Source organism: Marmota monax, unplaced genomic scaffold, assembly GCF_021218885.2.
Source record: "Marmota monax isolate L192 unplaced genomic scaffold, Marmota_monax_Labrador192_F-V1.1 WCK01_AAM20220418_F8-fsc00019, whole genome shotgun sequence".
In the NCBI taxonomy this organism is placed as follows: domain Eukaryota; kingdom Metazoa; phylum Chordata; class Mammalia; order Rodentia; family Sciuridae; genus Marmota; species Marmota monax.
The window spans coordinates 20977734-21005161 of record NW_026695242.1 but is presented as its reverse complement, the minus strand read 5'-3'; the positions used below and the strand labels follow the sequence as shown (position 1 = coordinate 21005161).

Sequence of the window (27428 nt, the reverse complement as noted above, 5' to 3'; positions counted from 1 at the left end):
ACAAGATATTTTAATTTTATAAGTTCCAATTAATCAGTTTTTCCTTTATGGATCATGCATTTTGGGTCAAATCTAAGAAACCTTTGACTCACTCTCAATTCCAAACATTTTCTATTATTGATTTTTTGAAATCATATAATTTTACCTCCACATAAATGATCCATATTAAATTTTTGTTTAAAATGTAACTTTTAGGTCAAAGCTCTGTGTGTGGATGTGTGTGGATGTGTGTGTGGATGTATGTGTGTGTGTGTGTGTGTGTGTGTTGTGTCTATTTGCTCCAGAATCATTTTTGAAAAGGGAATTTTTTCTTCATTGATTTGCATTTATAACTTTATCAAAATCACTTGTGGACATTTAAGTGGTTTCATTTTCAGAATTTCTGGTTTATTCTATCTGAGTGTTTATTTCTCTGCAAATACTAGGCAGTCTCAATTACTATATATATTTCAAATATATAATAGTATATATATTAATATACATACTGTATGAATATTTCATTATAATAGTATATATTAATATACATACTATATGTATACTTCTTGAAATGAGATATAAGAATTGCACTTTATTCATGTTTTTAAAAGGTGCTTTAGCTCCTCCAATTCCTCAACATTTCCAGATGTATCTTAGATGTATCTTGTCTACATTTGTAAAACCTTATTGCTAAGGTTTGATAAGAATCGCATTACACCTATATGTTGGTTTGGGGAAATTGCTGTATTTACTATACTAAGCATTCAATACATGAACAAAATACATCTTTCCAATTCTTTTAATATCCTTTCATTTCACTCATCAATGTTTTGCCACTTTCAGAATATAAATGTTTTGTTAACTTGACATCTAAGAATTTTTTGAGGACAACAAGAAAGATGATTTTAAGGGGTGTTAATATTTTTGTGCCCATACATTCATTGCTTCTTATATTTTTACTTGCTTTTATAAGTTTATTTGCCACCTTGCTGAGTTATTATTAATAGTAGTCATTTTGTAGATTCCTAGGGATCTTCTATATACACAATCATATCATCCACAAATAGAGAAAATTTACTTCTTCCTCTCTGATCCATACAGCTTTTATTTCCTATTGTTCTTTTATTGCACTGGATAGAACATACAGCTGATGTTGAATTAGAGTGTGGTGACTGCAGACACTCTTGCCTTGCTTCTGATCTTAGAAGGAAAGCATTCAGTCTTTCATCATTAAATGAAACAGCTACAGATATTTGGTAAATGTTCCTCACGAATAGGCTGTATTATCTATTTCTATTTTTCTGAGCATTAATGTCATAAATGGGTGTTAATTATATGGAGTGTTTTTCTACATTAATATTATCATGTGATTTTTTTTTCTTTAGCCATCTAATATGATGGGCTACCAAACCAGTCTTTCATTTTGGATGGGGATACACACACCCAACCCTCACACACACATAAACACAAGTGCACTCACACATTCTGAATTCTATTTGGTAATATTTTAAGGATTACTCATTCTCTGTTCATAAGAGATAGATATATTGATCTGCGGTTTTCCTTTTTATATTTTTCCTCTTGTGTTTTCATTATGGTAATATCTTTATTATGGGAATTGAGAGTTATTCACGCCTTTTTTACCTTGTAGAAGATTGCATAGATTAATCTTTGTTAACATTTGATAACTCTTTGTAATTTAGAATGACACATGTAGTAAGGAATTAGAGCTGAAGACATTACTATGAATAAGTTTTTTACTTAATGTAAATTCAAATGGTACATAAAGAAAGACAGATGTGTATATACGTGTTCATATACACACATACAATTCTTTGCTCTGTCAGATGTTAGGGTCTGAAAGAAATGACATCCAGTAGCAGTAAGCACACTTAGCACATTTCCATTGCTCTGACCTAGTATAAGCAACAAGGGTCACTTGGGGAAAGGCTTAAGTTAAAACTGGAGAAGAAAATATGTAAGATAAACCTAGAGCCTTTGATAATGCCAGAAATTGAGCAACTGTTAAAAGCAAATTAGTCTTATGCTGATCAGAATGTTCAGGGGACACTTGTGTCAACAGAAAAGTACCAATGATCAAAACCAGAAAATAATGAAGTTAAAGAAAGAAAGAAAGACACTTAAAGCAGTGTAGAATTGTAATGTAAAACACAAAGTAAATACCCAATATTCTGTACTGATATAAATAAACGATGGACTAAATAAGTAAATAAATATAAGAAACAAATCAGCTATGCAGAAAAATCCCAGATAATTTATGTAGAAACTCTGCCCTCAAGGAGGTGAGCATGCATCCACCTTGCCCCACCCCCATTAGTGTAGGATGTACATAGAGACTTCTATCCAAAGAATATAATGTGGAAAAGCAGAGAAAAGAGTGATCTGATAAACATTAACTCAACAGAGTGGTAAAGGTCAGCACTGACAGAGATATATTGTGTTGATAGTAGAGACATTTGGAGTTGTGTGATGAGCACGACACTTCACCTATGTTGTCTGCCTTTGAATACCCAAACCCTAGTAGGAGCATTAGAAAGACATCAAGCAAATTCTCCTGGAGAAGCATCCTTCAAATACCTGACTCTCAATGCCTCCACTGAGAGAGGAGTCTTAAACTGATAAGCCTTCAGAAAAGGTAAAACTGACTTAAATGGAAGCTGAATCATTAGGGGCTATTATTGAGATATTTATTGTGCATATATTTGATTGGATCTCAGAAGAAGAAACAAGAAAGGATGAGAAAAGAATCCCTATAGATAAGAAGATGGGTTAGAAAGAAAAGATTAAGAGCATTAAAGATAAAGTATCAACAAATTAAGCATTTTATAAGTCTTACCTTTTTGTAAGTCTTGTCTTGCCTAACCCTACCCTTTCTTAATTATTTGGGTGGGAGAGGCTTTTTCTGGGTACCTAAATTGTATTATGATGATAGAAAGATTTTAATAATCACAAAAGATAATAAAGAGAACTAGTCTAATGAATATATCTCATGTCCATTAGCAAAGATGCATATCTAAATTTTGTATTGAATATTATTAGTTTATCTGTGAAATTTTCATGATATAGGAATTTTAAAGGAGCATCACTTAATCAAATGAGAATTACATTTTTAAAATAGACACAAGAGATACTACATAAATTTTTGTTGTACCTACTTTTTAGAAGCTTAAAAACTTGATTTAATACAAAGAAAAAACTTTTCTGAGTATTCTTTTTGCCATTTCAGAATCTTAGTGTTCCTTCAAAAATGCATTTCCTCCATGGATTTATCACTGATTCAAATTTCTTTTCCTTTGATTTTTTCAGTTTACACAAACGTACACACAGACATATCTGCACTCTGACATGATATTTATCATAAATTGAACTGACTCTACAGTGTAAGGCCTATCTTGGATCAACAATGCCTGGGTCTCTATTCTGAATCTACTATGTATTAACTTTGTGAAATTTAGCAAGAAGCTTTACTTCCTTTTGCTTTAAATTCTTTCTCTGTAAACTAGGAATGATAATAGTAAAACTTGCTTAAGCATCATTCCTAGATTGTTTTTCTGCAATGTTCCATAAAGTCTCTGCATTCTTATCTGTCTCCCTTTGTCCTCTAGAGGACAGGAGGCATCAGTGGCTGTGATTGTGCTACTTGATGCTCTTCTCTGAAAGGTCAGAACAAAAGGTAATATTGAAAGACATTTTGGCACTTAGCAGGGTGATATTTAACAAGAAAGATGAGCAGTGTGTTCCAATTGGTGAAATTCCCAAGAAGACCTCAGAGAAGCCAAACAGAGGAAAAGAATATAAAAGAAGAATTGTTTAGGAATTAAGGACATGAAAGTTTATAAATGTTCACATAACAAAGCCACCTGGCAGAAAACCACTTAAAGGTTTGGAGGTTGCAACTGGCTTAGTAGAACTTTAGGAGATGCTCCAAGGAAGCAAAACGAGTACCGTGCCCTAAGTTGGTGGTGGCTGTGACAGATTCTGTCCCTTTTGACAAGTAGATAACCAAGTCAGAGCTGCTTGGATAGTTCTGGCAGCATGAGAAAAACTCGCGGGCACAGCAAGATGGAGAGAAACCTAAAATTAGTTTCAACAACCTAATATCAGATATGAAAGTTACCCAATCTGCTACAGTTAGAGTTAGTACAAGACTAGAGCATCAGATTATTGTGGCCAGGAAAAGAGAGCTAGACAGCTGATCTTAAAAACAAAAGAAAACAACAACAACAACAACAAATTATTATGAAAAATTTATTCAAGAGGAGACAATCTTTTTGACAGTGAGGCATTTACTGAAAAAGCACTTGAAACAGAGACACTGTCTTCTCTTTGGGATGTGAAATTTGCTAAACAACTAACCACAGTAAATGAACAACCCTTTCAGATTGGGTCTGAAGAGTGAATGAAAAGGGGAAACTGTGAGAGTTACCAATTAAGTGGGAAGCAGGATTTGATGATGATGGTTGAGAATTTAATGAACATATATCTCTGTATAAACACTTAGATGGTTTACCAAAACAAGAACCAGCTCACCACTTCATGGAGCTGGTGACTTTTGGACTTTCAAAAACTCATTTCTGAGTGATTAGAAAAATCAAGCACATGGAGTAGGTTGGAGATTATTTTAAAGAAAAAAGGAACATTCTAAAAGAAAGTAACATACAGTTCAGACCAGGAAATTTATATTATAAGCTATTGGAGATGCACATGATAGCTAAATAAAATAATTTTTCTAGGAAAAAAAAAACTTTCCTAAGGGTTGTAGTGAAAAATGAAGGACTCTAATACATAAAAAAAATCACTGAGAAGAATGTCTATTGGTCTAGGGATATGGCTCAGGTGATAGAGTGCATGCCTCGCATGCACAAGGCCTTGGGTTCAATCCCCAGCACCATCAAAAAATGTCTATAATGCTATAAGTGCTTAATAAATATTAGTCACTGTTATTAATAATACAACCATATCTAATATTATAATATTGAGGTGTACCCAAAAGGATGAAATAAAATACTAAGTTCAGTCACTGACTGGGCAATAAACATCTTTTCAGTCTCTTTCATTCATATCCTGTGCTTAATTAGTTATTAAAATATAATTTTTAATTTTTTGTTTTAATTAGTTATACAGGACAGTAGAATGCACTTTGATACATCGTGTATGATGGAGTATAATTTCTCATTCTTCTGGTTATACATGATGTATAAATTTATCAGTATCTTAAATCATAAGTGAAGATCACAGATAAGGGTTCCACATGCACATTTTATTTTGCTTCACATTATTATGCATCATAGATATGGTGTTTTGTGTTTTTTTTTTTTTTACAAATTGAAAATTCATGGCAATCTGGCATTGAGCAATTTACACCATTTTTCAATAACTTGTTTGTTTCATCTATGTCACATTTTGGTCATTTTAATAACTTGCTAACTATTCTCATCATTGTTATATGTTAAGGTGATCTGTGATTAGTGATCTTCAATGTTACTATTGTAACTGTCCTGGGTGCCACAAAGCATCCCAATATAAGACAGTGAATTTGATCCATCAAGACAGGGTGTGTTCTCAGGCACCATCAATCTACTGTTCTCCAGTCTATTTCCTTTTCCTCAGAGTTTCCTATTCCCTGAGCTACAACAATATTGAAAGTAGGCTGTGAATAACCCTACCGTGTCCTCTAAATGAGTGTACAAGTGAAAGGAAGAGCCATGATTTTCATTCTTTAAATCAAAAGTTAGACATGATTAAGCTTAGTAGAAAAGGCATGTCAAAAGCCTAGACTGGCTGAAGAGGGGCCTCTTATGCCCAGCAGCTGAGTTGTGAAAGCAAAGCAAAGTTTTTGAACGAAGTTAAAAACATTACTTCAGTGAGCACACAAATAACAAGAAAGGACAACAGTGTTATTATTGATCTGAATAAAGTTCTAGTAGTCTGGATAGAAAACCAAACCAGATACCATAATTTCCTTTAGGCAAAGTCTAATAACAGCAAAATCCTAACTTATTTTTTTATTTTCTCAGTGTCGGGGATTGAACCCAAGGGTGCTTAAACACTGGAACCACATCCCCAGCCTTTTTTATTTTTTATTTTTTTATTTTGATGGGTTTCACTAAGGTACTTAGGGCCTCACTAAGTTGTTGAGGCTAGCTTTGAACTTGCAGTCTTCTAGCCTGGGCCTCCAGAGCCACTGAGACTACAGGCAGGTGCCACTGTGCCCTGTCTAACTTTCTTGAATTCTTTGGAGGCTGATAGAGGCAAGGCAATTGCAGAAGAAGAATGCAAAGCTAACAGAAGTTGGTTCATGAAGTTTAAGGAAACAAGTATCCCTATTTTTGATTATGTGTATACATAAAGAGAGAGGGAAATGGTTGAAGTAGCAAAAGTGGAAGTATAAGCTGCAGCAATTTATTCAAAAGGTCTATCTAAAATAATTGATGAGTGTAACTACATTTAACAACAGATTTTCATATAGTCAAAACACCCTTCTAACTATAGCAAAGTTCTATTGTGGGTAAAATGCTATCAACAGCATTGCATTCTACAGAGAACAGTTTTGTGAGAAAGGAAGAAACATCACTGTTTTGTTTTAGGGCACTACCACATCCTTTCCAGCCTTCAGTCAGCAGCCATTAGCATGGAGGCTAAGACCCTGCTGAAAGCTGAGATGATCTTTAGCATTTTTAGCAAAGTATTTTTCAATTAAGCAACAGAATTTTTTAGATATAAAGTTATTGCCCTGGTTTTTATTTATGTGCACTGAGAAATCAGAAACTTCATATGACTCACTTTATTACAAGATTTGTTTAATTATGGTGTTCTGCAACTAAGCCTATAATAATATCCCTAAGATATGCTTGCAAATATTCAAAATAAAGAAACTGCTACTTTCTGATGGAAATTTGAGGGATAGGACAATTTCAAAATCTTTTCAAATTTTTATTCTTCTATTACAGAAAGGGTAGTAATAAGCTACTGATTTATATTTTCTCTCGATTTCCATCTATATAGAATTTGCTTAAGGATATATAAAGAAAATGACAGGAGAAATGAGAACATTAATTACAGCATAAGATCTTCTTACATGAACAACATTTTAATAGATTAATGTCATTCATTGTAATATCTTTTATAGTTTGGATTTGTAGTGTTACCCAAAGACCCATGCATCAAAGGCTTGGTCTTCAGCTTGCGACATATTATTATTAGGGGTGGCAGTGCCTTTATGAGCAACAGCCTAGTGAAAGGAAGTGAAGTCAGTGCGGGCATGTTTTTGAAGGAGATATGGGAGCCCTGACCTCTCCCCTCTTTCTACTTCTTGGCCACCATGAAGTGAAGAGACCTTCTCTGCCATATGCTCTACGTTCTCTACCATGATGTATTCTGCCACCACAGATTTAAAGTGATGTGGCTAAGTGAACATGGACTGAAACTTTTGAACCCCTAAGTGAAAGTAAACCTTTTCTCCTTTAAGTTGATTATCTCAGGTATTTCATCACAGAGATGGATAGCTGACTAACACAGTGTCCCTTAATCTAGTAATGCTTTCTCAGACAACTATCAATAATTTGTTAATATTTTTAGAAAACTGAGTCTTAAACAATACTTTGAGAGCACACAGCTGGAAAATGCAAATCCAGGATTTAAAGCCAGGCTCCTTAACACCAACACCAAATTCTTAACCATTAGGAAAATCTAAATCTTTAGATACAAGACTAGAGCAGAGTCTCTGCAGAGGATTACATAATTTAAATATTTGCTATAGAGGGCTACCTAAAAGCTGGAAAAGTTGTCCCATTTAAAAAATAATAAAAACCTTCTCTAAACTACCTTATAAAGGACAGGCAAATGTTCAATTTTCTATACACTGTGTCAGTCCTTTAAAAAGTACTTTTAGTCAGAAATCAGTGTTTCTACAATTGCCCTAAAAGTACAGTATATAAAAAGTACTCTAGAGTTCTTATTGCCCTACAATAGCAAACCATATTTTTATAGGATGGAACTTGCCACTTGCAGGAGAAATTTACACTCTTTTATTTGTTCTTGTCATATTGGTAGTTCTCATTCTTTTGTTCCAATATTTCAGAAAACTATCTGCCCCCAATTGAAAATGGGGAATAAAGCATCAAATATCACACCAATCTATTCATTTCAACATCATTTTGCTTCAAAATATGAAAGGAGCCATTGAAATATCACCATTGTAACTTTGAGATTCATCTGTGACAGGGTAAACTTTAATAAGGAAAATTGGATTTTGTGAAAGGAAAGAAACATATTGGTCATCATCGGTGGACCCTTGATATATGGAAGAACATAAGTGATACCACAAATGACTTGAAAATTTAATCCTTAATATATGTAAGTGGAATCTTTTTTTATTTAATTGATTTTATTTTTTTAAATACACGACAGTGGAATGCATTACAATTCTTATTACACATGTAGAGCACAGTTTTTCCTATCTTTGTATATAAAGTATGTTCATGAAATTCATGTCTTTATACATATACTTGTTTTTTGCATTACAATTCTTATTACACATATATACCACAATTTTTCATGTCTCTGTTTATATATAAAGTATGTTGACACCCAATTCGTGTCTTCATACATGTTCTTTGGATAATGATGTACATCACATTCCACCATCCTTGCTAATCCCCTGCCCTCTCCTTTCCCCTCCCGCCCCTCTGCCCTATCTAGAATTCATCTATTGCTCCCATGATCCCCCTCCCTACCCCACTATGAGTCAGCCTCCTTATATCAGACAAAATATTTGGCATTTGTTTACAACTTTTGTGAAGTATATTTCTTCAGAGACAAGAAGAAAGTGGACGATTTTCCTCTTCTGTAAAGTTGTACCCTTTCTATCCCAAAGTGACACTGTTCTTATTACTGGTGGTAATTTCTGAATATTAACCACTACCACATGTTGTGAATTATAACTCACATTGAATATACCTTTGTGCTTTGCTGTCTATAAATGGACATTAGGGAGAAGATAGAGCAGGCATATCTTCATTTCAACAGCTAAAACACAGTAAAAAATTTCCTTTGACTCCTTATTCATATATAGCATCTGAAGCATAACAAGGGCCAGTTTAAGTGTTGGTCATCTTCACACACAGAAGCTAGTTCCCCTGATGCCACCAATTTTTTACAACATTTTAGTCATGCAGACTGGTCTCCATCAATGAAGCCCTGAAGTTAGTGCTTGATTAACTAACCTTTGATTGTAACTTTCAGTTAAGGACTTGGCTTCTGCACCAATTCTCTTTCCCCTTCAATGGATCTAGAACAGAGAATTTATCCTTCAATTAAATGTTTATGTGTGGTAAGCCATTCTTATAGACCTTGGCCGCCATTAGAAGATGGCGCCGGCTTCCACTGTGGCCTGTGATAAACAACTCCTTTTTTGGAGAGTTGGCGTGCAATCCCTTCCCACCCTATGAGAGAGATCCACATGGCAGCTTGGGATTGCTATGCGGGAGGCTTTATTAGGCTGTGCTTGGGCGCTCCGCGGGGGGTCACTAGAAGATGATACATGAAACAAGGCCTGAATAAACTGCTGAAAGAAGAATCCTGTGTCGTGTTTTCCCTTGCCGGCGAGGGGTTGCGACATTTATGACACTGTTGCATCTTTCCTGCAAAACAGGTTGGTACTTGTCACTCCATATTCACCCCAAATGACCAGAGTCTTCTCAGAACAACATGATCGGGACCAGGTACAAAATTCGTTGTTTCCTTTCTTTAAAACAAAGTATCTTTCAGGGTGCTAAAAGAAAATGTCTTGACCTCTTGGGTTATTTTTTACTTGATATGATTACTGTATTAAATTAAAAAAAACTAAACTTTTTAGTTTCTAGAATGAAGTTTAACTGTTTATCTTTTTGTTGGGCAACACCAGTTTCAAACACAGATAATTAAATACTGGCCACAAATATAGAATCCTGAAATCCACTATTTGAAGTTTCTTGCTTATATGTACACAGACATGGTTTTTGAAAGAAGAATAAAATTGTTGAATGAACCTAATTTATACTGTTCTTATTTTGCATTTTGACATGTACACATGCTACCAACACCTCTAACTTTGATTTATGGAGGAATAATAAAAAATTGAAGGAAATTGAACTGTGGGTTTGTCTTTCTCTTTCCTTCTGTGTCCTTTTCAGCATACACTGGCTAACATTGACAGAAATACAAGTAAAAAGGATACGATAAAGTTTCAGAGTCATCTATGCTTCTTAGGAAACCATGATGTTCTCTATATTAAAAAGCATGACTGGTTTGAAAAGAAGGTTTAGCCTAAATGGCTGTAGGCAGTCCTCAGTCAGTTGCAGATGCAACAAGCTTCTGTGGACTGAATCCCTGCTCCATTCAGGATTTGTGTTGAAGCACTGATCATTCTTGTGATGCCATTTGGAGATGGGGTCTTTGGGGGCAATTGAGGTTTAGATGAGGTCCTGAGGGTAGGACAGTTATTATGGGAGTAGTTCCTATTATAGGAAAAGGAAGGGATGCCAGAGATCCTTCTGTCTCACATGTGAAGATATAGTGAAAAAACAGAAATTTAAAGGCCAAAAAAAAAAAAAAAAGAGTCCTCACCAAAACCTGATCTTGTGAAATCCCTGATCTTCAAATTCCAAACTGCAAAACTCTGAGCAACTAAATGCTATTGTTTAGCCACCGGGCCTATGGTATTCTGTTATGACCAACTGAACTGACTAAAACATGCTTGCGTGTACTCAGTTGAGCATTGAGTAAGAATTATTGATATTTTTGGTATTCCAAGTTCTGTGCAAGCACCAGATGCAAATAGAGCAGCAAGGACAAGGAGGAGTGGAAATATATATATATATATATATATATATATATATATATATATATATATATATCCATTAATTCATCAGATTTTAATTATAAACCTAAGTTCATAATAAAATTATTAAGAATTTTAAGGCATTAGACTCAGAGAATTACACCAAGTTCAGGGCCCTTCTAAATGAAGAGCCTCATATAATTTATTTATTTATTTATTATTTTATTTTTTTATTGGTTCTTCAAAACATTACAAAGCTCATGACATATCATCTTTCATACATTTGACTGAAGTGGGTTATGAACTCCCATTTTTACCCCAAATACAAATTGCAGAATCACATCGGTTACACATTCACATTTTTCCATAATGGCATATTAGTGACTGTTGTATTCTGCTGCCTTTCCTATCCCCTACTATCCCCCCTCCCCTCCCCTCCCATCTTCGCTCTCTACCTCATCTGCTGTTGTTCAATTCTCTCCTTTGTTTCCCCCCCTTCCCCTCACAACCTCTTATATGTAATTTTGTGTAACATTGAGGGTCTCCTGCCATTTCCATATGATTTCCCTTCTCTCTCCCTTTCTCTCCCCCGACTCGTCTCTGTTTAATGTTAATCTTTTCCTCATGCTCTTCCACCCTGTTCTGTGCTTAGTTGCTCTGTTTTTTTTTTTGTTTGTTTGTCTTTTTTAAGAGAGAGAGAGAATTTTTATTTATTTTTTTAGTTTTCTGCGGACACAACATCTTTGTTTGTATGTGGTGCTGAGGATCGAACCTGGGCCGCACACATGCCAGGTGAGCGCGATACCGCTTGAGCTACATCCTCAGCCCCTAGTTGCTCTCTTTATATCAAGGAAGGCATTTGGCATTTGTTTTTTAAGGATTGGCTAGCTTCGCTTAGCATAATCTGCTCTGATGCCATACATTTCCCTGCAAATTCCATGATTTTGTCATTTTTTAGTGCTTCATAATACTCCATTGTGTATAAATGCCACATTTTTTTAATCCATTCATCTATTAAAGGGCATCTAGGTTGGTTCCACAGTCTTGCTATTGTGAATTGTGCTGCTATGATCATTGATGTGGTAGTATCCCTATAGTACGCTCTTTTAAGATCCTCAGGGAATAGTCCGAGAAGGGCGATAGCTGGGTCAAATGGTGGCTCCATTCCCAGCTTTCCCAGGAATCCCCATACTGCTTTCCAAATTGGGCTCACCAATTTGCAGTCCCACAAGCCATGTACAAGTGTACCCTTTTCCCCACATCCTCGCCAACACTTATTGTTGCTTGACTTCATAATGGCTGCCAATCTTACTGGAGTATGGTGGTATCTTAGGGTGATCTTGATTTGCATTTCTCTGACTGCTAGAGAAGGTGAGCATTTTTTCATGTACTTGTTGATTGACTGTATGTCCTGCTCTGAGAAGTGTCTGTTCAGGTCCTTGGCCCATTTGTTGATTGGGTTATTTGTTATCTTATTGTTTAATTTTTTGAGTTATTTGTATATTCTGGATATTAGGGCTCTATCTGACGTGTGAGGGGTAAAATTTGTTCCCAGGATGTAGGCTCTCTATTTATCTCTCTTATTGTTTCTCTTGCTGAGAAAAAACTTTTTAGTTTAAGTAAGTCCCATTTGTTGATTCTAGTTATTAACTTTTGTGCTATGGGCGTCCTATTAAGGAATTTGGAGCCCGACCCCACCGACTGTAGATCGTAGCCAACTTTTTCTTCTATCAGATGCAGTGTCTCTGATTTGATATCTAGCTCCTTGATCCATTTTGAGTTAACTTTTGTGCATGGCGAGAGAAAGGGATTCAGTTTCATTTTGTTGCATATGGATTTCCAGTTTTCCCAGCACCATTTGTTGAAGATGCTATCCTTCCTCCATTGCATGATTTAAGCCCCTTTATCAAATATTAGAAAGTTGTAATTTTGTGGATTGGTCTCTGTGTCCTCTATCTGTACCATTGGTCCACCCACCTGTTTTGGTACCAGTACCATGCTGTTTTTGTTACTATTGCTTTGTAGCACAGTTTGAACTCTGGTATCACTATACCTCCAGATCACACTTCCTGCTTAGAATTGCTTTTTCTCTTCTGGGTCTTTTGTTTTTCCATATGAATTTCATGATAGCTTTATCTATTTCTACCAGAAATGCCGTTGGGATTTTGATTGGCATTGCATTGAACCTGTAGAGAACTTTGGGTAAATCGCCATTTTGATGATGTTAGTTCTGCCTATCCATGAACAGGGTACATTTTTCCATCTTCTTAGATCATCTTCTATCTCTCTCTTTAGGGTTCTGTAGTTTTCATTGTATGAATCTTTCACCTCTTTTGTTAGGTTGATTCCCAAGTATCTTATTTTCTTTGAGGATATTGTGAATGGAGTGGTTTTCCTCATTTCCACTTCAGAAATTTTGTTGCTGATATACAGGAATGCTTTTGATTTATTCGTGTTGATTTTATATCCTGCCACTTTGGTGAATTCATTTATTAACTCTAGCAGTTTCTTTGTAGACCCTTTTGGGTCTGTTAGATATAGTATCATATCACCCGCAAATAGTGATAATTTAAGTTCTTCTTTTCCTGTTTTTATGCCTTTAATTTCTTTCGTCTGTCTAATTGCTCTGGCTAGTATTTCAAGAACTAAATTGAATAGTAGTGGCGAGAGAGGGCATCCCTGTCTTGTTCCAGATTTTAGAGGGAATGCCTTCAGTTTTTCTCCATTTAGAATGATGCTAGCCTGAGGTTTAGCATATATAGCTTTTACAATGTTGAGGTAAGTTCCTGTTATCCCTAGTTTTTCTACTGTTTTGAACATAAAGGGATGCTGTACTTTGTTGAATGCTTTTTCTGCATCTATCGAGATGATCATATGGTTCTTATCTTTAAGTCTATTGATGTGGTGAATAGCATTTATTGATTTCCATATATTGAACAAGCCTTGCATCCCAGGGATGAATCCTACTTGATCATGGTGCACAATTTTTTTGTTATGCTTTTGTATTCGATTCGCCAGGATTTTATAGAGTATTTTTGCATCCAAGTTCATTAGAGATATTGGTCTGTAGTTTTCTTTCTTTGAAGTGTCTTTGTCTGGTTTCGAGATCAGGGTGATGTTGGCCTCATAGAATGAATTTGGAAGAGATCCTTCGTTTTCTATTTCTTGAAATAGCTTGAAAAGTATTGGTATTAATTCTTCTTTGAGGGTTTGTAAAACTCCGCTGTATACCCATCCGGTCCAGGGCTTTTCTTGGTTGGCAGTCTTTTGATGGCTTCTTCTATTTCTTCCTTTGTTATTGGTCTGTTTAAATTGTGTGTGTCTTCCTGACTCAATCTGGGGAGATCGTATGACTTAAGAAATTTATCGATATCTTCACTATCTTCTATTTTATTGGAATATAGGGTTTTAAAATACTTTCTAATTATCTTCTGTATCTCTGTAGTGTCTGTTGTGATATTGCCTTTTTCATCCCATATGTTAGTAATTTGAGTTCTCTCTCTTCTTCTCTTCATTAGCATGGCTAAGGGCCTGTTGATCTTATTTATTTTTTCAAAGAACCAACTTTTATTTTTATCAATTTTTTCAATGTTTTTTTTTGTTACAATTTCATTGATTTCTGCTCTGATTTTAATTATTTCTTGTCATCTACTACATTTGCTGTTGTTTTGCTCTGCCTTTTCTAGGGTTTTGAGGTGTAGTGTGAGTTCCTTTATTTGTTGTTGTTTTTTTCTTTTTTTGAGGAATGAACTCCAGGAAATGAATTTCCCTCTTAAAACTGCTTTCATTGTGTCCCATAGATTCAGGTATGTTGTGTCTTTATTGTCATTTATCTCTAAGAATTTTTTTATCTCCTCCTTTATGTCTTCTGTAACCCATTGATCATTCAGTAACATATTGTTCATTTTCCATGTGATACAGGATTTTTCCTTCCTTCTTTTTTCATTGATTTCCAGTTTCATTCCATTATGATCAGATATGGTGCATGGTATTATCTCCACTCCTTTATATTTACTAAGAGTTGCCCTATGGCATAATATATGGTCTATCTTTGAGTAGGATCCATATGCTGCTGAGAAGAATGTGTATCCACTTGATGATGGTTGATATATTCTATATATGTCGGTTAAGTCTAGGTTATTGATTGTGCTATTGAGTTCTATAGTTTCTTTATTCAGCTTTTGTCTAGAGGATCTTTCTAATGGCAAGTGCGGTGTGTTGAAGTCACCCATAATTATTGTGTTGTGGTCTATTTGACTCTTGAACTTGAGGAGAGTTTGTTTTATGAACGTTGCAGCACCATTGTTTGGTGCATACAAATTGATAATTGTTATGTCTTGTTGGTGGATGGTTCCTTTTAACAGGATATAGTGTCCTTCTTTATCCCTTTTGATTAACTTAGGTTTGAAGTTGATTTTATTCGATATGAGTATGGCCAATCCTGCTTGCTTCCAAGGGCCATGTGAGTGGTATGATTTTTACCAGTCTTTCACCTTCAGCCTGTGTATGTCTTTTCCTATCATATGAGTCTCCTGAAGGCAGCATATTGTTGGATTTGTTTTTTTGATCCAGGTTACTAGCCTATGTCTCTTGATTGGTGAATTTAGGCCATTAACATTTAAGGTTACAATTGAAATATGGTTTGTACTTCCAGTCACGTTTATTTATTTATTTATTTTAGTTTGGCTAGTTTTTACTCTTTGGTTATTTTCCTCCCCCTTTACTGAGATACCTCCCACTGTTAGCTTTGGGCGCTATTTTTCAATTCCTCTTCTTGTAGTATTTTGCTCAAAATGCTTTGCAGTGCTGGTTTTCTGGCTGCGAATTCTTTTAGCTTTTGTTTATCATGAAATATTTTAATTTCATTGTCAAATCTGAAACTTAATTTTGCTGGGTACAGCATTCTTGGTTGGAATCCATTATTTTTCTGCGTTTGAAATACATTGTTCCAGGATCTTCTCGCTTTCAAAGTCTGTGATGAAAAATCAGTCATTAACCTAATTGGTTTACCCCTGAATGTAATCTGCCTCCTTTCCCTCGTAGCTTTTAATATTCTCTCCTTGTTCTGTATGTTGGCTATCTTCATAATTATATGTCTTGGAGTTGGTCTATTATGGTTTTGAATGTTTGGGGTCCTGTAGGCTTCCAGGATTTGGCAATCCATTCCATCTTTCATCTCTGGGAAATTTTCTAGGATTATTTCATTTAATCGGTTGTCCATTCCTTTGCTTTGAACCTCTATGCCTTCTTCTATCCCAATGACTCTGAAATTTGTTTTTTTATGATATCCCATATCTCTTGAATAGATTGCTCATGAGATTTATGCATCTTTTCTGTGTTGACTATATTCTTTTCAAGTTGATAAACTTTGTCTTCATTATCTGATGTTCTGACTTCTACTTGATCTAATCTATTTGTGATATTCTCGTTTGAGTTTTAATTTGGTTTATAGTTTCCTGCATTTCTAGGATTACTGTTTGATTTTTTTAAAGATCTCTATCTCCTGGTAAAGCTCGTTCTTTGCCATTTGAATTTGTTTGTTTAATTTGTTTTCAAAATATACTTTCATTGCTTGGACTTTCTGTCTCATGTCTTCTCTAATATTCCATTCCATCTGAGTTAGGTATGCCTTGAGTTCTTTCCCTATCCATGTTTCTGATGCTTCTAGGTCCTCCTGTAGATTTAAGTTGTCCTGCATTGTTTGTAATCATTTTTTCCCTTGTTTTTTCATGTTGTTCACGTTACTTTCCAGCTCTGTTTGATTGCTGTGTTTCTGCTCTCTCCTATAAATTTGTTTTGGTTTTGTATATCTCTGTTGTTGCTCCTTTGTGGTGGTAGACTATGCCTGCTAAAGTGGATTCCGCTGGGAAGGAATTCTGATGGCTGAGCTCCAGTGACGTCACCTCTCTGCTATGGCGGGCCCCAGGCTCCTTGCTGGGGTGTCCGAAGGGAGGGGTGGGACTGGTCTGTCTCTGGTTGGTTTCAGCTCCCGGTTAGCTACTTCATGAAGGCTTGGCTAAAAACCTCTTCCTAGAGTCTCTGCGCCGTACCTGCTGTGCCACACCTCGGGGTCTAGCCGCACGGTCGCTGGTGGGCGGGCGGTCTCCAGCCGCCCAGTCACGGGGGCTGCGGGCAGTCGCCTGCGGGTGGGCAGTCTCTAGCTGCCCAATCGCGTGGGCAGTGGGCGGGCTGTTGCCAGCGGGCAGGCGATCTCTAGCCGCCCAGTCGCAAGGGCCTGGCCTCTCGTCCCCTGGCTTCTCCTGCTAGCCCTGGTTTCTCCTGCTAGCCCGGCCTTCCCCTGTGTGATGCCTATTGGCAGTTCAAACTGTCCTCTGGGCTTGCAGTTTGCTGGGTGTGGAGGGTGGCTATTGGGAACCCCGGCACCCTATTGTTTTGATTTTTTCTGTTTGCCCCTCCCCCAGCGCTGGCTAGACAGGTTTCGTTTTCACTGCTGATGGGAGGGGGAGTTGAAGGTCAGGTGTCTCTACCTTTCTCCGTGTCTCTATGCAGGCTCATTCTGATAATCCCTCCCCCGGAAAGCCTGGGAGAGATTTTATGCAAATTCCCTGCTGTATGGGAGATGGGATGAGTAACACACACCTGTTTTATTGTTGCAATCTGTTGGAGAGTGGCGGTGGTGATGTCAGCTCTCCAAGATGGTGGCTGCTGGCTTTCTTGGTGGACTTTCTGTTGTGGGAGATAGAACTGGACCGCTTCCTTCCCCGTCTCAAATCCCAAACTCAGCCCGAAGCTCAGTGAGGGCACAGCCGTCAGGATTCCACAGAATCTGTAGCACTGTTTCTCTCTGCTTGCTGGTCGCTTCTCAGCAGCGCCCCGCCATCTGTAGCCACGGGGTGGGCCGTGAGACGGGCGGCAGATCAGTCAGCCTGGAATTCCAGTCACACAGTTGGCTCGTGTTAGAGATTCAATAACTGGTCCTCAGTGCTGGAAATTCTTCCTCTAGGTTTCGGTGCACCCCTATTTTGCTGTAAATTCCTAACAAGATAGCTTTTTGTCGCTCTAACTAGTTATTCACCTGCACAGTGATGCGGTACATGGGGTGTGATGCACTCTATTCGCCGTCATCTTGGAGTCTCTCATATAATTTATATTGTATGGTTTGCATGATCACTAAAATGATCCTGGTTGCAATCACTTGCATATGGAGCTGGAAACTATCCCTACCTGTTTCTAAGTGGGGACTAATACTAATCATAGATAAATATTGAATGGGAGACTGGAAATAGAATCATAATAAATAAAGGTAGAAATTAGGAACATCTTAGGAGGAATAACCATTTAAAATATTTATCTATTTATTCCTTTATTTATTTATTTTTGCTGTGCTGAGGTTCAAACACAGGGCCTGAAGCAGGCTACATTAGTGCTCTATAACTGAGCCATATCCCCAGCTCAAAACATTTATTAAAATGTTTTAGAAAAGTGTGACTTAGGTCATTCTACCAAAGGCATAAATATCTTTTGTGTATTGTTTAAAAGGAAAAAAAAATATTCTCTATATTAAAAGTACCTACCACATGGTAAAATATTGAAGCACATTTATTTCTAATTAAGTACCCATAGTAATTTTTTCCCCAGCCCTTTTATTGCTCCTAGTCATTAGTTGAAATTGAAGGGACCCAGATATAATATACTTTGTTTTGGAAAGAGAAAAATAATATCAATTCAACATAAGAAACAAGTAAATAAATAAGGTTTATGATGTAAATACTATATATAGGGTGTTTTAATAGTCTTCTAAAGCACCAGTTAAGCTGACAGGTTGTACAATAGCACAGCATTTTTTTTAAAGTTTGTAATGTATTTTATGTATTTGTTTATTATTCCTTTCTTGTTTTTGCTTTTCTAATAACCCTGTGAACCCCTTACTGACACAGAGTATATTGTTTAGCTCTGGGATTTTAAGCATCTTTCAGCTCTGGTGTCATGTGCCTTATCACTAGCCTTAGTTTAATTTTTAAATGAATCTCTCTTGATGTAATGATTTGATTTTACATAATACCATTTGAAGTCTAATCATATGATCCTTAACCACGATGTCAAAAATGGCATGATCAAATAAGTTTTACAATTTCATTTGCATCTTTTAATCACTGTACACTACTGAATTTATGAGATTATCTTTTCTATTTGTAAAATTACAATGACAATAGCATCAAAAATAAGAATAAGAACAGCAACCAAATTGCCGATTGTTTTCTACTAATCATTTGACATTTTGAATAGGTTTAAGCAAATTTACCTAATTGATATGCTAAACAAAGCTCATAGCAAAATAAGAGTTTATGTGAACAAATATTTCTAGGAATTGAGACTTTGTAAAAAAGACTTGTAACTAATCTCCCTTGATCAAAAAAGATGTTATTGATTTATTTACAGACGATTTGAAGTATTTATTTTAAAAAGGCTTGAGGTGGTGGAGGTAGAGTAAAAAAACACATAGTTTTAAACCAAGCTAATGAAAGGAGGAAAATTAAAAGCCAAAGACAGAAAAACCAAATGACTGGAGATTAGCAATTAAGGGACAAACCTGGAAGAAGAAAATAACTTCACAGCTTTTCTCATCTGATGAAAAAGGAAGAATTCAGACCAGAAGCAGGTGGAGTTTTAATCTTTTGAGTTTAGGATTATAAATGGAAGAGCAAAGTCAAAATGAACTTGAATCTGGAATAATAAATCTCATATCAAACTGCTTTTTTTTTTTTTGAAATACAATGAAAGCTTTCTTTTCAGCCAATATCTCATGATAATAGCTATGTTATAGTTCACATTTTTCTTTTCTTTCTTTCTTTCTTTTTTTGCAGTAGTACTGTGGATTGAACCCAAGAGCACTCCACTACTGAGTTATCAAAAATCCTTTTTGTTAATTTTAAGACAGTGTCTCTCTAAATTGCCCAGGTGACCTTGAATGTGTGATCCTTCTACCTCAGCCTACCAAGTAGCAGGGATACTATTACCACATCTGCACATTTTTCTACTGGGAAATATTTTTGGTTATTTTATATATTACCTAATGATCATTACTGTGGCTGGACATGGCAGTGAGAATAATGCTTATTTTCTTTTTTTTAATTGGTTGTTCAAAACATTAAAAAGCTCATGACATATCATCTTCCATACATTTGATTCAAATGGGTTATGAACTCCCATTTTTTACCCCAAATACAAGTTGCAGAATCACATAGGTTACACATCCACATTTTTACATAATACCATATTAATGACTGTTGTATTCTGCTACCTTTCCTATCCCATACTATCCCCCCTCCCCTTCCCTCTCATCTTCCCTCTCTACCCCATCTGCCGTTGTTTAATTCTCTCCCTTGTTTTTTTTTCCCCTTTCCCCTCACAAACTCTTATATGTAATTTTGTGTAACAATGAGGGTCTCCTTCCATTTCCATAGTTTCCCTTCTCTCTCCCTTTCTCTCCCCCCACTCGTCTCTGTTTAATGTTAATCTTTTCCTCATGCTCTTCTTCCCTGTTCTGATCTTAGTTGCTCTCTTTATATCAAAGAAGACATTTGGCATTTGTTTTTTAAGGATTGGCTAGCTTCACTTAGCATAATCTGCTCTAGTGCCATCCATTTCCCTGCAAAATCCATGATTTTGTCATTTTTTAGTGCTGCGTAATACTCCATTGTGTATAAATGCCACAGTTTTTTAATCCATTCATCTATTGAAGGGCATCTGGGTTGATTCCAAAGTCTAGCTATTGTGAATTGTGCTGCCATGATCATTGATGTGGCAGTATCCCTATAGTATGCTCTTTTAAGGTCCTCAGGGAATAGACCGAGAAGGGCAATAGCTGGGTCAAATGGTGGTTCCATTCCCAGCTTTCCTAGGAATCTCCATACTGCTTTCCATATTGGCCGCACCAGTTTGCAGTTCCACCAGCAATGTACAAGTGTACCCTTTTCCCCACATCCTCGCCAGCACTTATTGTTGCTTGACTTCATAATGGCTGCCAATCTTACCGGAGTGAGATGGTATCTTAGGGTGGTTTTGATTTGCATTTCTCTGACTGCTAGAGATGGTGAGCATTTTTTCATGTACTTATTGATAGATTGTATGTCCTCCTCTGAGAAGTGTCTGTTCAGGTCCTTGGCCCATTTGTTGATTGGGTTGTTTGTTATCTTGTTGTTTAATTTTTTGAGTTCTTTGTATATTCTGGATATTAGGGCTCTATCTGAAGTGTGAGGAGTAAAGATTTGTTCCCATGATGTAGGTTCCCTATTTACCTCTCTTTTTGTTTCTCTTGCTGAGAAAAAACTTTTTAGTTTGAGTAAGTCCCATTTGTTGATTCTAGTTATTAACTTTTGTGCTATGGGCGTCCTATTAAGGAATTTGGAGCCCGACCCCACAATGTGTAGATCGGAGCCAACTTTTTCTTCTATCAGGTGCAGAGTCTCTGATTTTATATCTAGCTCCTTGATCCATTTTGAATTAACTTTTGTGCATGGCGAGAGAAAGGGGTTCAGCTTCATTTTGTTGCATATGGATTTCCAGTTTTCCCAGCACCATTTGTTGAAGATGCTATCCTTTCTCCATTGCATGCTTTTAGCGCCTTTATCAAATATAAGAAAGTTGTAATTTTGTGGATTGGTCTCTGTGTCCTCTATTCTGTACCATTGGTCCACCTGCCTGTTTTGGTACCAGTACCATGCTGTTTTTGTTACTATTGCTCTGTAGTACAGTTTGAAATCTGGTATCGCTATACCTCCAGATTCACACTTCCTGCTTAGAATTGCTTTTTCTCTTCTGGGTCTTTTGTTTTTCCATATGAATTTCATGATAGCTTTATCTATTTCTACCAGAAATGCCGTTGGGATTTTGATTGGCATTGCATTGAACCTGTAGAGAACTTTGGGTAATATCGCCATTTTGATGATGTTAGTTCTGCCTATCCATGAACAGGGTACATTTTTCCATCTTCTAAGATCATCTTCTATCTCTCTCTTTAGGGTTCTGTAGTTTTCATTGTATAAATCTTTCACCTCTTTTGTTAGGTTGATTCCCAAGTATTTTATTTTTTTGAGGATATTGTGAATGGGGTGGTTTTCCTCATTTCCATTTCAGAAGTTTTGTTACTGATATACAGGAATGCCTTTGATTTATGCGTGTTGATTTTATATCCTGCCACTTTGCTGAATTCATTTATTAGTTCTAGTAGTTTCTTTGTAGACCCTTTTGGGTCTTCTAAGTATAGGATCATATCGTCCACAAATAGTGATATTTTAAGTTCTTCTTTTCCTATTTTTATGCCTTTAATTTCTTTTGTCTGTCTAATTCCTCTGGCTAGTATTTCAAGGACTAAATTAAATAGAAGTGGTGAGAGAGGGCATCCCTGTCTTGTTCCAGATTTTAGAGGGAATGCCTTCAGTTTTTCTCCATTTAGAATGATGCTAGCCTGAGGCTTAGCATATATAGCTTTTACAATGTTGAGGTAAGTTCCTGTTATCCCCAGTTTTTCTAGTGTTTTGAACATAAAGGGATGCTGTACTTTGTCGAATGCTTTTTCTGCATCTATCGAGATGATCATATGGTTCTTATCTTTAAGTCTATTGATGTGGTGAATAATATTTATTGATTTCCGTATATTGAACCAACCTTGCATCCCAGGGATGAATCCTACTTGATCATGGTGCACAATTTTTTTGATATGCTTTTGTGTTCGATTCGCCAGGATTTTATTGAGAATTTTTGCATCTATGTTAATTAGAGTTATTGGTCTGTAGTTTTCTTTCTTTGAAGAGTCTTTGTCTGGTTTCGGGATCAGGGTGATGTTGGCCTCATAGAATGAATTTGGAAGAGCTCCTTCTTTTTCTATTTCTTGAAATAGCTTGAAAAGTATTGGTATTAATTCTTCTTTGAAGGTTTTGTAAAACTCCGCTGTATACCCATCTGGTCCAGGGCTTTTTGTGGTTGGCAGTCTTTTGATGGCTTCTTCTATTTCTTCCTTTGTTATTGGTCTGTTTAAATTGTGTGTGTCTTCCTGACTCAATCTGGGCAGCTCATATGACTTAAGAAATTTATCGATGTCTTCACTGTCTTCTATTTTATTAGAATATAGGGTTTCAAAATACTTTCTAATTATCTTCTGTATTTCTGTAGTGTCTGTTGTGATATTGCCTTTTTCATCCCGTATGTTAGTGATTTGAGTTTTCTCTCTTCTTCTCTTCGTTAGCATGGCTAAGGGTCTGTCGATCTTATTTATTTTTTCAAAGAACCAACTTTTATTTTTATCAATTTTTCAATGGTTTTTTTTGTTTCAATTTCATTGATTTCTGCTCTGATTTTAATTATTTCTTGTCTTCTGCTATATTTGCTGTTGTTTTGCTCTTCCTTTTCTAGGGTTTTGAGATGTAGTGTGAGTTCGTTTATTTGTTGGTTTTTTCTTTTTTTGAGGAATGAACTCCAGGAAATGAATTTCCCTCTTAAAACTGCTTTCATTGTGTCCCATAGATTCCGGTATGTTGTGTCTGAATTGTCGTTTATCTCTAAGAATTTTTTGATTTCCTCCTTTATGTCTTCTGTAACCCATTGATCATTCAGTAACATATTGTTTATTTTCCATGTGATGCAGGATTTTTCCTTCCTTCTTTTTTCATTGATTTCCAGTTTCATTCCATTATGATCAGATATGGTGCATGGTATTATCTCCACTCCTTTATATTTACTAAGAGTTGCCCTATGGCATAATATATGGTGTATCTTTGAGTAAGATCCATGTGCTGCTGAGAAGAACGTGTATCCACTTGATGATGGTTGATATATTCTATATATGTCGGTTAAGTCTAGGTTATTGATTGTGTCATTGAGTTCTATAGTTTCTTTATTCAGCTTTTGTCTGGAGGATCTGTCTAATGGCGAGAGCGGTGTGTTGAAGTCACCCATAATTATTGTGTTGTGGTCAATTTGACTCTTGAACTTGAGGAGAGTTTGTTTTATGAACATTGCTGCACCATTATTTGGTGCATATAAATTGATAATTGTTATGTCTTGTTGGTGAATAGTTCCTTTTAACAGGATATAGTTTCCTTCTTTATCCCTTTTGATTAACTTAGGTTTGTAGTTGATTTTATTCAATATAAGTATGGCCACTCCTGCTTGCTTCCAAGGGCCATGTGAGTGGTATGATTTTTCCCAACCTTTTACCTTCATCCTGTGTATGTCTTTTCCTATCATATGAGTCTCCTGAAGGCAGCATATTGTTGGATTTGTTTTTTTGATCCAGGTTACCAGCCTGTGTCTCTTGATTGGTGAGTTTATTCCATTAACATTTAAGGTTACAATTGAAATATGATTTGTACTTCCAGTCATGTTTATTTATTTATTTATTTTAGTTTGGCCAGTTTTTACTCTTTGGTTGTTTTCCTCCCCCTTTACTGAGATACCTCCCACTGTTGGTTTTGGGCACTGTTTTTCCATTCCTCTTCTTGTAGAATTTTGCCCAAAATGCTTTGCAGTGCTGGTTTTCTGGCTGCGAATTCTTTTAGCTTTTGTTTATCGTGAAAGATTTTAATTTCATTGTCAAATCTGAAGCTTAATTTTGCTGGATACAGTATTCTTGGTTGGAATCCATTATTTTTCAGCATTTGAAATACATTGTTCCAGGATCTTCTCGCTTTCAAAGTCTGTGATGAAAAATCAGTCATTAACCTAATTGGTTTACCCCTGAATGTAATCTGCCTCCTTTCCCTCGTAGCTTTTAATATTCTCTCCTTGTTCTGTATGTTGGCTATCTTCATAATTATATGTCTTGGAGTTGGCCTATTACAGTTTTGGATGTTTGGGGTCCTGTAGGCTTCCAGGATTTGGCAATCCATTCCATCTTTCATCTCTGGGAAGTTTTCTAGGATTATTCCATTCAATAGGTTGTCCATTCCTTTGGCTTGAATCTCTGTGCCTTCTTCTATCCCAATGACTCTCAAATTTGGTTTTTTGATGAGATGCATATCTCTTGAATAGATTGCTCGTGAGATTTAAGCATCTTTTCAGTATTGACTATATTCTTTTCAAGTTGATAAACTTTGTCTTCATTATCTGATGTTCTGACTTCTACTTGATCTAGTCTATTTGTAATATTCTCGTTAGCATTTTTAATCTGGTTTATGGTTTCTTGAATTTCTAAAATCACTGTTTGGTTTTTTTTTTAAAGATCTCTATCTCCTGGTAAAGCTCGTTCTTTGCAGTTTGAATTTGTTTGTTTAGTTGGTTTTCAAAATATACTTTCAATTCTTGGATTTGCTGTCTCATGTCTTCTCTAAAATTCCGTTCCATCTGAGTTAGGTATGCCTTGATTTCTTTCCCTTTCCATATTTCTGATGCTTCTAGGTCCTCCTGTAGATTTAAGTTGTCCTGCATTATCTGTAATCCTTTTTTCCCTTGTTTTTTCATGTTGTTCACGTTACTTTCCTGCTCTGTTTGACTGCTTTGTAACTGCTTTCTCCTATACATTTGTTTTGGCTTTGTATCTGTTGTCTCTCCTTTTTGGTGGGAGATTATGCCTATAGATGTTGGGCTTTATTGTACTTTAGAGCTGATTCATTCAACTTATAAAGGGCTTCCGGATTTTGTATGCATATAGTGATTTGTTTTTTGTTCTTAGGACTTTAGGTTAGGTGCTATGAAGGTATAAGGGTTAATATGTCTTGGCTACTTTAGAAGATTGCTCTACTGAAGGGGGATGCTAACCGTCAATTGGATCAGGGTGTTGGTAGTAGCTAGGTATTTAGTAGCACTATAGATGGCCTCGAAACATTCACCTGTTTGCATTTAGACAGTTACACGAAATGGAGGATGTAATGCTTGGGATGAAAGTTGGGGGGAAGGGGAAGGAAGGTGCTCTTGAAAAGAAAGAAGGAGGGGGAGTTAGATAGCATAGAGGAGAATGGAAAGAACAATAAAACTTGGAAGGGGAGAGAAAGAGGGAAAAAGGGAGAGAAAAAATAAAATAAAATAAGAAATAAAATTAGGTCTTAGAGATCCATTTTCTTCTCTTCCCGTAGGCAAAGCTGTGCCCTCCAGGCTGAGATTTGCCCTCAATGTGTGAAGAGCAATCCCTGTAAGGTGGCTCCTGGGAGTCTTTCGATCCTGTTGGTCCAGAGCCATTTCACTTCTACGGCCCCTCCTCCCCTTCCTCCTGCCAGCCAGCCAGGTCCTGTGCACCGGAGGAGGTTCTCCAAGGATTTGGTTACACTTTCAGCCCCTCCGAGTGCTCTATTTCCCTAATGACTGAGCACTCTCTCTGTCATTCATCTAAGCCCCAGTGCTGTGGAGCTGTGTTCTGGGAGTCAATAGTTTAATTTTTCCGGACCCCTTTGGTGGGCACACCTTTGGAGTCTGGCGGCTAAGACCATTGGTGTCGCCACTGGTGGTAATGGGAGTTGGGGGTCGAGAATCCCCTCTGCTTCCCTCAGCCCCTACAATCACGACCACTCCGCTGGCGGTAGGAGGAGTTGGGGGTCTGGAGTGTCCTCTGTTTCCCTCCTCCCCTACCGTCACGCCTCCTCCCCTACCGTCACGCCCTCTCAGTTGGCGGTTGGGGGAGTTGGGGTCCGCCCCTACAGTCACGCCCACGTCACTGGCAGTATTGGGAGTTGGGGGTCGAGAGTCCTTTGGCCCTTATGGTCACACCCATGGAGAGATTTTGAAATTTCCCGGTTGTTTGTATCTGATGTGGGTGGGAGTCACACACTTGCTAAAGTAGATTCCACTGGGAAGGAATCTCTTTGGCTGAACTTTGGTGACTTCCCCTCTCTGCTATGGCGGGCTCCTGCCTCCTTGCTGGAGTGTCTGAAGGGAGGGGTGGAACTGGCTTGTCTCTGGTCTGACACAATCTCTGGTTTTAGTTCCCAGTTTGCTATTTCATAAAGGCTTGGTTAGATTTCCTTCACGTCCTCTCAGGGGGGGGAGCCATTTGCCGGGTGGGCGGGGCCGTTAGCAGAGCCCGGAGGGCACAGGCCGTCTGCCGGGCGGGGACCCTTCTCACCGCACGGGGCCGCTGGGGGCTGCCTGCAGAGCCGCCCGGCGCTGGACGCGGGCAGAGCACCAGCAGAGCCCGGAGGGTGGAGGGGGGGCCGTTTGCCAGGTGGGCGGGGCCGTTTGCAGAGCCGGGCGGGCAGGGGGCCATTAGCCGTGCGGGCGGGGCATTATCAGAGCCGGGAGGGCACAGGCTGTCTGCTGGGCCAGGCGGGGACCCTTCTCGCTGTTCGGGCTGCCGGGGGCCGCCTGCAGAGCCGGCCAGGGGCGGGGCTGCCAGCAGAGCCGGGAGGGCAGGGGGGGGGTGCGTTAGCAGAGCCAGGAGGGCGCAGGCCATTTGCCAGGCCCGGCGGGGACCCTTCTCGCCGCGCCGGCCGCTGGGGGCCGCTTGTAGAACTTGATAGGCAGCGGCCTCGTGGCTAAGAGCCGGGTGGGCGGGGTGGCCGATCACAGAGCGAGCGGGGCCGCCAGGAGAGCCGGGATGGTGGGAGCCGTCTGCCGGGCTAGGCGGGGACCCTTCTCACTGCTGCCCCGGGCCGCCGCTTGCAGAGCCGGTTGGGTGGTGGCTGCGGGATTGGACCTCTGCGCCCGCGTGGCCGGCCAAGATTCA

At 37.7% G+C, this 27428-nt stretch overlaps 1 protein-coding gene and 1 pseudogene across 1 annotated transcript; one reads left to right on the top strand and one right to left on the bottom strand.

The window, feature by feature from the left end:
* Positions 1 to 4716, top strand: part of LOC124075954 (small ribosomal subunit protein mS31-like) — a 52547-nt pseudogene extending 47831 nt beyond the window's left edge.
* A 2425-nt stretch (positions 4717 to 7141) lies between these two features.
* On the bottom strand, positions 7142 to 27155 carry LOC124075952 (basic proline-rich protein-like). Its single transcript, XM_046419594.1, has 3 exons — positions 26829 to 27155; positions 16867 to 17076; positions 7142 to 7228 (listed from the first exon to the last, which is right to left on the bottom strand). Exons 1-3 carry the CDS (start codon positions 27153 to 27155, stop codon positions 7142 to 7144), a joined length of 624 nt encoding a protein of 207 aa, XP_046275550.1.
* Between the last annotated feature and the right edge of the window lie 273 nt (positions 27156 to 27428).